This window comes from Cebidichthys violaceus, unplaced genomic scaffold (genome assembly GCF_023349555.1).
Source record: "Cebidichthys violaceus isolate CVI_PGR_0920_01 unplaced genomic scaffold, fCebVio1.0.p SCAF_2, whole genome shotgun sequence".
In the NCBI taxonomy this organism is placed as follows: domain Eukaryota; kingdom Metazoa; phylum Chordata; class Actinopteri; order Perciformes; family Stichaeidae; genus Cebidichthys; species Cebidichthys violaceus.
This window is the reverse complement of record NW_027176372.1, coordinates 7,471,198-7,484,106: the sequence shown is the minus strand read 5'-3', so window position 1 is coordinate 7,484,106 and position 12,909 is coordinate 7,471,198. Positions and strand designations below refer to the sequence as shown.

General features: G+C 43.3%; 1 protein-coding gene across 1 annotated transcript in view; it reads left to right on the top strand.

Moving 5' to 3' along the window:
- LOC137875813 (uncharacterized) overlaps positions 1-12,400 on the top strand; it is a 135,523-nt gene extending 123,123 nt beyond the window's left edge. The window contains 2 exon segments of the mRNA XM_068715316.1: positions 9,683-10,788; positions 10,791-12,400. Of these exon segments, the coding sequence (XP_068571417.1) occupies positions 9,683-10,788; positions 10,791-12,400 (2,716 nt within the window).
- Positions 12,401-12,909: the final 509 nt, after the last annotated feature.

Below are 12,909 nucleotides of genomic sequence, written 5' to 3'. Positions count from 1 at the left end.
ACTGCCAATTCTGACTTAATATTCTGTATAAAAGACGTAGAGGGCTGGACTGTCAGTTGGGGAGGACATTGCAGATTTTTATATGCTAGGATGACGCCATGATGCCTCTCCCTTCCCCGATAGTAAGCGCGCACATATCAGGTCTCAAACCAAGTAAACCAGCCTAACCAATGAAGACATCATCATCATCGGATTTAGTAATTCAAGATAATATCAAATAGCATGTCAAAATGGCACAACAGAGCGTCAATAGTTCTCAACAATATCGTCTATCCCTGACAAGGCCATTTAGTCTCTTTGATTTTGAAATTGATAGCTGTCAGTTTCCTGCTCTTTCACGCCATTCCTTTTTAGGAAATAATTACACAGGACCCCAAAGCTGGCTATGATCCCTGCAGCCACATGACCAGACAGTAGTTTTCCACCAGCAGCTACATTTTTCATGTCACTAAAACGCAGAGAAAACAAATAAAAACTCTCTGTGTTTGCTTGTCATTGTGGCCCCATTACAATGACCGGCTGCCAATGACTCATAAGGGCCATTCGGTTTTTTTACCTCACACATAAACACTGCGGGTAAACAATCTACCGGGATGCCGCGTGAGGTGCTTTGGATAAAGTGCCCACCAAATGGCAGATGTGTAGGTGGTGACCTGTCTTGGTTCTGTCTTGCAGAGATGATTGTGTCAGAGCTGGAGACTGTGGAAGGGGTGTGTTTTTCTTTACTTCTTTTTCTTTCGGCCACCTTTATTTGACACTATAAGGTCTCAAAACTTTGGCTTTTGCTCAGCATGCCGACGAGAGCGTCCATGTAAAGATAAGTTCCTCTCCATGACTCTGCAGACTGTGTGCTCTCCGTGGCAGAGAGAGAGAGAGAGAGAGAGAGAGAGAGAGAGAGAGAGAGAGAGAGAGAGAGAGAGAGAGAGAGATTGACACAGAAGCTCAGACAGAGTGGAGAGTGATTGGCGTGAAAGCCTCTTATAAGGATCCTGAAAGAACGAGACGCAGATGACAACTGAGAGACGGAAACGCTGCGGGATGACAACAATACACAGACGCAAACACACACACACACACACACGTACAATAAATCTCCTCTCCCTCACCTTCACGCTGACTTAAACTTCAGCGGCTAATGAAGACGAAAGCCGCTCCTTCAGTGTTACTGATCAACATTAATGCTGTGTGTGTGTGTGTGTGTGTGTGTGTGTGTGTGTGTGTGTGTGTGTGTGTGTCACACTGTGTGTTCGTCTGAGTGTTCATGAGTGTGGGTTTGCGTTCTCTGGGGATGAATAGATCTATGAGTAAAATGTTTTTTTTCCACCTTGCCTCACCGGCTTCTCTGCTCCGGTAGCCACAGCAACAACTCGTTCTCCACACAAGAGGAAAAGATTTGCAGTATGAGAGACGCACACTTTGTAGGTTATGGATGCGTGTGGATGCACGAGTGTGCGAAGGATCTTTTTTAATGAACAATCTGTTATGTTCATTTCCCACTTGAACCTCAAGTCCATCCTTACATGTCCCCCCAGCCTCCTTCACTATCTGGCCTGACTGTTCCTGGATATACTTGGCCTCATTGTAGCGTTCATCTCACATTAAGTCTGCGTTTCTTCACTCTCACCCAGACGTCCAGGAGATCACGACAGAGGTAATCTTGCTGCTGTCTCCACTGCAGACGGCTCCAACTGTAACTGCTCTCCAAGGCCTTCAGCTGTGCTCTCATGAGAGTGACTCTAATCAATCCTTTATCCTCACACTTATATGAAGCTTAAGCGCAAGTTCAGTCAGGAAGACAAACATTCATAATCTCTGTCTCTCCTCTCCTTGTGGTGAACAGACATCGTCAGAAGTCCAGTGACTGCAAGGCATGGATTCGGCCTCCACATTACATTACGACCTTGGTTGGGCCTACAAGGTTTCTGCAGCATACGGACGAATTGCTTCAAGCTTAGAAAGAAATGAGCGTAGGATGAAGAGGGGGATAAAAGTGCCCACAGCTAAAAAAAAGTCTTATCCGTCTCTCTTCATGTGGGCTATTTTTAACTTCCCCCATAATCCTTTCGCTCTTTGATGAGGAGGGGGTTTATCTTTTTTTTTTTGAGGTGACAGACAAAAGAAAGTCCAACCTCATTACAACAGACGTTAGTCAAATGTAGAAACATCCATGGAATCACACAAGTGCATGTAATTAATGCAAAAACACACACACTCGTACAGTTGCAGTCCTTTTTGGGCCCAGAGTGCATGAATACATGCATATCATTGTATTAATGCGTGGATATGGGTCCCTGTATTAGTATCAAAGTGACATGACTTTATATTTATACATGCACTTGAACTTTTATGCGTGTGTGTGTGTGTGTGTGTGTGTGTGTCTTTGATCAAGGCCACCAGAGTTAACACTAAGCTTGCTCCTGTCTGTCACAGAGGCTAATCATGGGCTTAATAGAGAAAGTGGGGAAAAGTTTGATTTTATATATAGAACGAGATACACACACACACTTTTACTAGTTTCACACAGAATACCCCACACGGCCGCGTATTACATTATGGATTACAAGTTCTCTTGCTTTAGATAAGAGTGTGGCACAGGGCAAATAAAAGACTCACTTCTTTAATCTGTATCGTGTAATATGTAGTCAGATTCCTGGTAGCTTAGAGATGTAATTGGCCAACAATGACAGCGGGGACGTTGCTTGCTTGACTTCAGTTGAACTGAAGGAAACTTGCAGAATACACATTTGCAGAGTTTGATGTTGGCTGACTGTATGCGGGAGGCCAGCGGCAGCATAGGAGTGCAATCTAACAGACTTGGAGAACTAAAAGCAATAACATGAAAGGATTTCTGCTTAGATCTATGCCAGTGACTCGACACTGGGTACTCTGATTAAAGTCAACTGAGCTGAGCAGAAGAAACTCTGCACAACTCCCTGCATGTCATTTGCACTAGGTTACTGTAAATCAAAGTGACTGGTGGTGGAGTCTCTTGATTGTATTCCTAAAAGGAGTTGCGAGGCCAATGAAGACGGAGAGTCTTGTTAGCCATGCTAACAAAGTGGTAAGGATTAGCATAGAGTGAAATCTTGACAACTATTGGATGGGCAAAATTTTATCTAGGGCAACCAACAGCTCAAATCTTCACTTGTCCCAAACTTCAGTTCCTTACAGGATACCCCTAAAAGCTATTTTCTTCCTACTCACACAAGTAGCTACATTCTTTTTTCAATCGGGCTCTGATATCTCTGTTCACGAGGCGTTTCAGGAGCCTTATTCTGTGATCAATCTTACACACTTCTGATGGAACAGATACACTTCGGAAGTGTATCTCAACCTTATTTTCATACACTTTTTCATATTATGGGCATAACTGCAATGGTTGTGTGTGACGCTCAAGCCCCCAGGAAGATCGCTGGGCTTTGAAGCAAGATTTACCTATAGAGGCTAAAAGGTGGAATTACAATTTCTAGTCCGTCACGTGATGCCATAAGGCCCAAAAAATACTTTTTTTCCCATAGACTTACATTGACAAAGAGACAAGTGTAACTCAAAGGATAGCTTCCCAGTATGAGCACATTAAAAGCCCTTAATTAAATTATTAGGTCCTAAAAGTTATAAAATAGCCGAACCCAGAGTTATTTTCATTCTTCCATTCATGTGAATAAGTCCGAGAACTAGGCTGGGAATGAACGGGGCGCTGCCTCCAATGCTGTATCCAGTTCTCTGTATACATCCATGAGGTAGTGAGGCTATGTTCACACTGCAACTCACAAAGCAACAGGTTACAAGGCATTTTCAATGGAAGCCGATAATAAGTTGTTTCCACTTTTTTCAGCGCTACAATGATGAATTTTTTAAAAGTCTACAAAAGGAGAGGTTTCTCTCCAAGTTTCATTCATCCAAAAATGTAGTGTTCTGGTGTGTAATGAGCCTTACAGTTTTTACTGAACTGCAATGGTTAAGTGCTCATTAAGCAATGTGGCATTTTGGTTATTACTGTTCATGCAATATGCAACGTTCATTTTTCTTAATGCATTGTTAAGACGTTTAAAACTAAATCTCCTCTTGTTGGCCAGAGCACACAAGACAGCACTTGGGGTGTATTAATATGAACAGTTTAGATTATCACTTGGATATTAGCATGTGTCCCATATTTGTGTTATGCATTTTTAAAACAAATGAAAATTATATAAGACAAGGAGACAGTGATTGAGAGGAAAAGAGGTCGGTGAGGGCTGAGGCATTATATGGGAGACATGTTGGGAGTAGGATAAAGACGAACGACAATAGAACAGAGGAAAGGGAGAAGTAGTGCAGATGATTTTTAACATAATAGGATGTGTGGGTTGAGGATTAGAGTGTGATTTTAGGGATTTCAGAGTAGCTACCTTGGCTTTTTTCTCTGTGTGGGGGTGGTGGGGTTTATTAGAATTCAAATGGAAAACTGAATAACTATCTCCCTCTTTCTATATTATTCTGTCTCTGCCATATTTACCTCACTCTCCTCCCTACTCTGCTCCCATCATCTTTCTCTCTCTACTTTACTTGTAATGTAAAACCTTTTCCAAGAGATTTTGATGAAATGTGTGTTCTGTCCTGCCTCTGATGTTTCTATGGAATATTTCTTAAAATGGCAGGTTTTGCCTTGAAAATAAGTCGTCTTAACATTAAATTCTTCCAAACTGGAACTCCGTTGACTTGTGAAGAACCAACTAAAAGGTCTACACAGTTGTAGGTAGACTCCACTCAATAAACCAATTAGTTCGAGATATCCTCATAAAACACTGTATGATATCTTACGAAAAGTTACCCTTCTTTTTTTGTGCGTTTTCCTACGAAAGTCAATTTCAGCTTGTTACATACGTACGGTCTGTTCAAAATATACTTCCGTCTTCACAGGAAACTCAGTTAGGGTTAGACAACAAAACCACTTAGATAGGCTTAGGAAAAGATACTAAATACGTTACTGAGGAACGCAAGTTGCGTGACAAAAAATCATCAACATTCACTTCTCATGAGGATCCAACAGAGGTCTCCTGGCTGAAAGATGGCTGTTTGTTGGACCCATCCACCTCCCCTTCCTTTTGATCTGTGTGCGCTTCAGTGGTCTTTATACTTCCTCGTTCATGATTACTTGGATAATATATGAAATTATTTCATGGGATAACTAGGAATCAAGCGCATTATTTGTCATAGGTTGTGAATGCTGAATGAGACCAGCCTCCTCATGTTGAATACACACTACAAGAACATAATCTTGAGTTAAAAAGCCATTTAAATACAGTATATGTCAAATTGTGTCATATAAGAAAGACGCTTATGGGCCTTTCCCACAGGATGGTAAAAAGCTGTGCAAGCCATCGGAAACAATGGGTTTCAAAGTGCAGTGGTACTGTTGCCCCGTTCTTTGTAAAAGGTCCATTAGTCCTGTGTCAAATGTACTTGTAAGTTTTTAGCATATTGTGGGAGGGGAGTTTTAGTTGACTAATAGTCTGGCCATTTTAGTCTCATCTTAGTCAAAGAAAATTTTAACTATTTCCGGAAATGAAAAACTTTCCAGTCAATCTAGTCTAATATCTCCTTGTCTTTTTCTCCCAAGCGTTGTCATTGTTAACTTTAAATGTGTAATATTCAACGATTTCTTTAAAAAACAACAACATAGGGACTGATACAAATACAATCCCTCCCAATCTCATCACTTATGACCCGCTAGAAGTGTGTGCTGGTGTCTGTATCAACAGGGACCCTGCCCCCTTGGCTTGTGAAGTTTGCATCTAACATAATATTAATTTCACTGGTGTAGGAGGCAGATTAATCTCCATCTCTATTCATGCACCATAAACCAATATTAATAAACGTGTTTAAGTGAGCTGCTTGAGTGCCATCAAAGAGGGAATTCGGAGACTGAATCCTCTCAGTAAATCATAGAGGGCTGCATCTAGTTTTTAACATCCTTGTCTCTAAAAGCAGTACATATAGTTCAAAATCATGCAGTCATGTAGATATAGCACACAATAACGCATTCTGTCAAAAACAATCTGCATATTCATTTGTTAGTAGCTTTTCAAAGGGCACTGCTGATGAAAGATGAAAGAGAAAACGTGTATTTTTAGTTAGCGTTTTTTGTCCAGACCAGATTAAACCAAACTGTGTGTTGACATCCATTCCTGGCTTAATGTAGGAGAGGTCATTAATGCTGGTACACAACATTTCTTGAAAGCGAGCTGTGGGGCCACTGTGTGTTCACAGAGCTTTATAGATCTAATGAAAATCCGTCTGTGATTTTTAGTCCTTAATCCATACAGAGATTTATACATCTGGCTCCAGGCTGTTAGGTACAGAATGGAGGAATATAAGGCCCCAACTTTTGTCATCTCACAGGAAAGTTGGCAGGCCACTCAGCTGTAGTATTTCTTATTTATTCAGACAGGGAGGAGGAGAGACGGAACGACAGATGTAAGAATGTGTGCTGGGAGTTGATCCTTGGTCACCGGGGGTACAAGAGGATCAAAAGGTTTGACTATATTCACACTGCAGCTCAGACTATCCCAGTCTGTGACTCAATTCAGATCAGAACTGCCAGATAAATGAATAAATGGGGTGTCAGTGTTCATGCCTTAGCTCTACATTTATTTTACTGGAACTACATGGATTTAATAAATTAAACAGCTGCCATTAAAAAAATAATAATTTGAAAACCACTGCAAAAACCAAAACAAGGACACAGACGCTAACCAATATTGCAGCCAGGGCTTGCGTGGCTCCATGAAACATTACTGGAATTAAATGCTTTACAATTAAAACTACTGTGCGTTTAGTGTCACTGAACTGAGGATACGTGACGGTGACTTGCAGTACGAGAGAACCATGCCAACCGAAAATGATAAAGATGGAAAAGAACAACGCAGCATTTCCACTCAAGTATGATGTTACGCTTGTGATCCAAGAGCTTTGGCTCCATTTACACAATGAAGACAATAAAATACACATAGTAAATGACGGAACATTAGGGGAATAAATCAAAATGTTTGTGGTCAGGTGTATAAGGAGTTGTGATGAGTAAGTGAATGAGAGAAATTGTATCTTTAAATCAGTCTTTGTTTTAAAGAACCATTTCCCCCAGAGTCCAGCATGCTATTAAAACGAAATCCCTCTCACAGTCAAAATCAGTGTTAGAGTCTTAGTTTTTTCCGTGCATGAGCAGTTATTATGTCTGCATCCATTTCACACTCAGCAGTGTGCTGGAACAGTTAAATCACAACTAAAAAGCAGAGGAACGGCATTATTATCTTACATAATGGCACTGACTAATGTGTTTGAAACCACATTAATATGCACAAAGAAATGATGCCATCAATCTAACCATTGTAAATCAGAGGACAGAAAGACGACAGAAGAGCTTCCAGTTAATTGAGATGTCATGGATTTACGCTGCTTGCCTTAATTCAATTCCGGTGTCAATCACCGGTGACCACATCGCACATTAGGTGCTCTATCAAAACACAAGAGTAAACTGTGTGGACTCAAACAGGACTCCATCCAAAAAGGGGGAAGTGTAGATTTTGATAGTAGTTGTCAAAGTATACAAGTGCTCAATAATGAAAATTCTCTTTTGTTGCCACTTTGAGTGACCACTTAGCAAAATCAAGTTGTGCTTGTGTGATTGGGGTTATATCCCACTGCATTGACCATTCCTTCCTGAGGCTAAATATGCATAACTATTGCATTATTGTTAGTGGGACTGGAGCTGAACAAAAGAGAACAAGATCAGCAACTGTTCTTCCTTTTTAACTCTAGAATCGCCAAGATGGTCTGAGAGATCGTTTGGGTTTTTATAAAGCAAATAACTCAGCCCACGACTTTTCTGAAATGTGTGTTTTTGATGTTATCTGAGAAGGTACTTAAATAAATTATTCCTCTGAGCACCTCCGTAGACATATAGACCGCAGTTAACATATTATGCATTATTACCATGTAAGGTCACTTTTTTTATCTTGTGTCATTCCAGTGCGCAAAGCTTTTTTTTAGGATTTGGCTAACAACAATACTTGTTTTCAGCATGGAACAAAAATGGATAAATTATCACGAAAAACATTCAATGTTGGATTTATTTTAGAAAGCTTCTCTGCAAAATGTGATTCTCTCACGTACGGCATCTCAGAGATGTTACACTTGGTTGGACCTGACATCTACAATATACTCTATAAGTTAGTATAATATAAGGTATATACTAGTATAACAGCTAAACACAGTGCATGTAAGGAAGGAGAAGAAGCAGAGTGTAGTGAAACCAAAGTGTAGTGAAAGGCGGCACATCTCCCCAATACATATAGTGTCCATTACAGCAGCAAAAAGAGAAGGCGTCTCAGTAGAGACACTCTTGGCAACGGTTGCCTAATTAGCTTAAAAGTTGGAAATGATACTTTTACTGTTACTAGGGTGTGCACCTGCACTCTGTCAAACCATGTTTTGAAAGTCAGATATTTTTGCACAGTTTAAATTTAAAGTTCCTAAACGTCTTTTTTTTGTTTTTTCACAAGAATACATCAGTTAACACCTGATTGGTCTGTAATGGTCTCTTCAGTGGTAGGCTTGACATGTAATCAGGGGTACAACTCGACACTGCAACTCTGACTGAGTCTTCTAGATGAGCAGGAGGGAGGTGTGTCCTGTGTTTGTTCTTAATGAGGTTCATATCAAAAAAGGCTGATTCACACAGACGGGTTGAACCAAAAAGACGTTCATAGATGCTGTGCTTAGGCATGTGAGCCCTGGTGGGCTTTGAAGTGAATGTCACTTTGCAAAGAGAGAATTTCCATCTCCACCCCACTAGGAATGCTCCACTCAGTTGCTTAGCAATGCATGTCATGTCCTCTTGCACCAAAGGATTAGAAATGAATGACACACGTGGCTCCAGCTTATCAAAGTCACAGAACCGGGCTTTGAATTCTTGCTCAAGTCTAGTTGATAGTACTTTTCTGCAGCCCTGTCCAAGAGGAGGCATTGTCATTCGGCACTGACTGCACAGAGGGTTAGAGCAGCGGCTTCTTTCTTCATAAAAGCACAGAAAAATGCTTTTCTTTTAACCTTAAATGCGTTTACAGCACTGATCATGTCAGAGACAGTCTTACCTTTGCCTTGCATTACACAGTTCTAATGTCTCAGTGATGTCCATTAGAAATGCACGGTCTAGTATCCAGTAAGTGTCCTTAAGCAGCGAGGCATTCTCCCCTCTGGATTCCATGAACTCTTTGATTTCCCCCAAAAGTGATTAAAATCACTGCAAAGTCCTTCCCCCTGCAGAGCCATGGGATTTCAGTGTGTAGTAACGGGTCACATTATTCAGCTGACAGCTCCTTCAACAGAACCTCAATTGACCCGTGTCCTCAAGTGTTCTGTCCCAAATTGATTTTTATGGATAAAATTCAAAATTTCCTTTAATTCCTTTCAGCCCAAGTGTGTCTTAATGAAACACATTATCAACCTGCAAATCCAAGGACAGATTTATCTGCCTGCTAGACTCTGGTTTTTACTCTTTTCATTCATTTTGCGTGAATTGATTTCCATAACCATCTGTAAACTCACCTGCATTTGATAAGTATCTTGTTCTTGCTTTAAACTAAGTGTCTTGATAGTTGTACTTAGGCCTGTACTTAGGCCTGTCTCAGTTGTCTCAGTTGTGAACACCAGAAAACACCACCACACCTGCAGCTCTGTCAGATGTGTACTCTTTCTCTCACACTCCCAGAGCTGCGAGGCGGGGTGGTGATACTGGCCTGCTAATTTCCCCAAAATGGAAATACTCTCTTGTCTCTGTTCCACAGTTCTGCCCGTCCTCTTTCAAATTTCATGCTGTTACTGTCACTTATCCAGTCAAGCTCACCATTGTTGTTGTGTATCGCCCACCAGGGCCTCTTGGTGAGTTCCTGGAGGAGCTCGACACACTAGTCTCGCACTTCCATGACGGTGGCTCCGCACTCATCCTGCTCGGCGACTTCAACATCCAGACTGATAAGTTTGAACCTCTTATTTCCTTCCTCTCCTCCTTTGACCTTTACCACTCCTCTTCTCCTCCTACCCACAAGGTCGGCAACCAGCTGGTTCTTATCTTCACTAGACACTGTTCTACTGCTAACCTCTCTGTCACTCCCCTTCAGCTCTCTGACCACTATTTCATGTCCTACTCCCTCTCCCTATCCTCTCCCCCATCACTTCCTCCACCTACCCACATGGTTTCTACCCGTAGCCATCTCCGCTCCCTTTCCCCTGCTGATCTTTCCTCTTCTGTTACCTCTGCTCTGCCTGACCCTGAATCCTTCTCTCTCCTATCCCCTGATACTGCTACTGATCTTCTCCTCTCCACCCTTACTTCTTCTTTGGACAAACTCTGTCCCTTCACCTCCAGGCCTGCACGGCCAACTCCACCTGTCCCGTGGCTGTCTGACTCAGTGCATACTGATAGATGGAGCCTAAGAGAGGCTGAGCGTAAATGGAGAAAAGGCAAACTCCCAGAGGATCTTCTTAACTTCCAAGCTCTTCTTTCCACTTTTTCCTCCTCTCCATCTACTGCTAAAGCTGCGTTCTTCCACTCTAAAATCCTAACCTCTGCTTCCAATCCTAAAAAACTCTTTGAAACTTTCACTTCACTCCTCCAACGCCCACCCCCCTCTCCTACTTCCTTCCTTCTCCCTGATAATTTTGCCAACTTCTTTGACAAGAAGGTAAACGATATCAGATCCTCCTCTCAGAGGAGGAGGATCCAGCCCTGCCCCCACAGCTCTCCCTCCCCTCTCCATGCCCCATCTTACCCTATCTGGCTCCTCTCTCCCCTAACGAGGTCCTCAACCTTGTTACATCTAACCGCCCCACCACGTGCTCCCTTGACCCGATCCCTTCCCCTCTTCTTCAGTCTATTGCGACTGAACTCCTTCCTTTCCTCACCCACCTCATCAACACATCTCTTGTTTCAGGATGCTTTCCCACAGCCTTCAAGACCGCCAGAGTCACCCCCTTCCTGAAGAAACCATCGCTCGACCCCTCTGATGTCAAGAACTTCAGACTGGTTTCTCTTCTACCCTTTCTATCCAAAACACTTGAATGTGCTGTCTTTAACCAACTGTCTTCCTATCTCCACCAGAACAGCCTTTTGGATCCCCACCAGTCCGGGATCAAAGTGGGTCACTCGACAGAGACAGCCCTCCTTGCGGTGACAGAGTCGCTTCACGCCGCGAGAGCTAACTCTCTCTCCTCTGTCCTGATTCTCCAGGACCTGTCTGCGGCTTTTGACATTGTGAACCATCAGATCCTCCTCTCCACCCTCGAAGGGATGGGCGTCTCAGGCTCTGAACTCTCCCTGTTTGCATCCTACTTGACAGGTCGATCCTACCAGGTGACCTGGAGGGGGGCCGTGTTGGAACCACGCATGCTGACTACGGGGGTTCCGCAAGGTTCAGTCGTGGGTCCCCTTCTCTTCTCGCTCTACACAACATCTCTGGGTTCTGTTATTCGCTCAAATGATTTCTCCTACCATTGTTATGCTGATGACACCCAGCTGGTCTTGTCATTTCCCCCCGGTGACACCCAAGTGAAGACACGCATCACTGCGTGCTTGGCTGACATTTCGAAGTGGATGACGACAAACCACCTCAAGCTCAACCTAGACAAAACCGAGCTACTGTTCCTCCCAGGGAAGGGTTGCCCGCACCGGGACCTGTCCATCACCATTGTTGATATCGTGGTGACACCGACTCAGACTGCGAGGAACCTGGGTGTGACCCTGGATGACCAACTGTCATTCTCAGCAAACATTTCATCCGTTACACGCTCCTGCAGATTCCTGTTCTACAACATCAGTAGGATTCGCCCCTTCCTCACTGACGAGACGGCGCAGGTGCTCATCCAGGCTCTTGTCATCTCCCGCCTGGACTACTGCAACTCTCTACTCGCCGGAGCCCCGGCGTCGGCCATCAGACCTCTGGAGCTTGTCCAGAAAGCCGCAGCTTGCCTGGTGTTCAATCGCCCCAAGTTCTCCCACACAACTTCCTTTCTCTGTTCTCTACACTGGCTACCTGTAAGAGCTCGCATCCAGTTTAAGACTCTGGTGCTAGCCTACAGGGCAGTGAAAGGAACAGCTCCTTCCTATCTCCAGGCCATGGTCAAGCCCTACACCCCCGCCCGACCACTTCGCTCTGCTGCCTCGGGGCGGTTGGTTGCCCCGTCACTCAGAGGTCCCTGCGGCCGATCGACCCGGTCACGGCTGTTTTCTGTCCTGGCCCCACAGTGGTGGAATGAACTTCTCACTGACGTCAGGACAGCAGAGTCGCTGCCCATCTTTATAGATGGATGGATGGATGGATGGATGGATGGATGGATGGATAGATGGATGTGTGTGTATATATGATCAAACTAACTGGATCCCCCTCATTATGATTATCATATTAACAGTAAAAAACAGTTTGTGTAAATGTGCTATTTAGTACTCTCAAAATATTACACCAAAGAAAAGAGCTGAAATGATAATTGGCTGGTGTGTGGTGGGCTTTTGAACTCACATACATTTCCTCCACTTGTGTGACCATGGTGACCGGCATCAGAAACGTCTAAAAAAAAAAAAAGAAATCTCTCTTTCTTTCTGCCCCTTCCTTCATCCTTTCTGTCAATCCATGAGTACACAAGTTATTAATTCTCTATCTCCCTCCCTCTGTCTGTTTCTGATTACACACATTATTAATTAGATGGACACCTAGGTGGTGACGGGGGAGACGGTGCAGGGCCCCAGCACACAGCTCGCTCCCAGAGCTCAGGCCTCACTGCGCGCCGCAAAGACCCTGGACAGATGAAATCTCATCTGCTCAGATTGTTTTATTGTACTTTGCTCTTAAATGAATCGAAGTACATGTCATTGTGTGT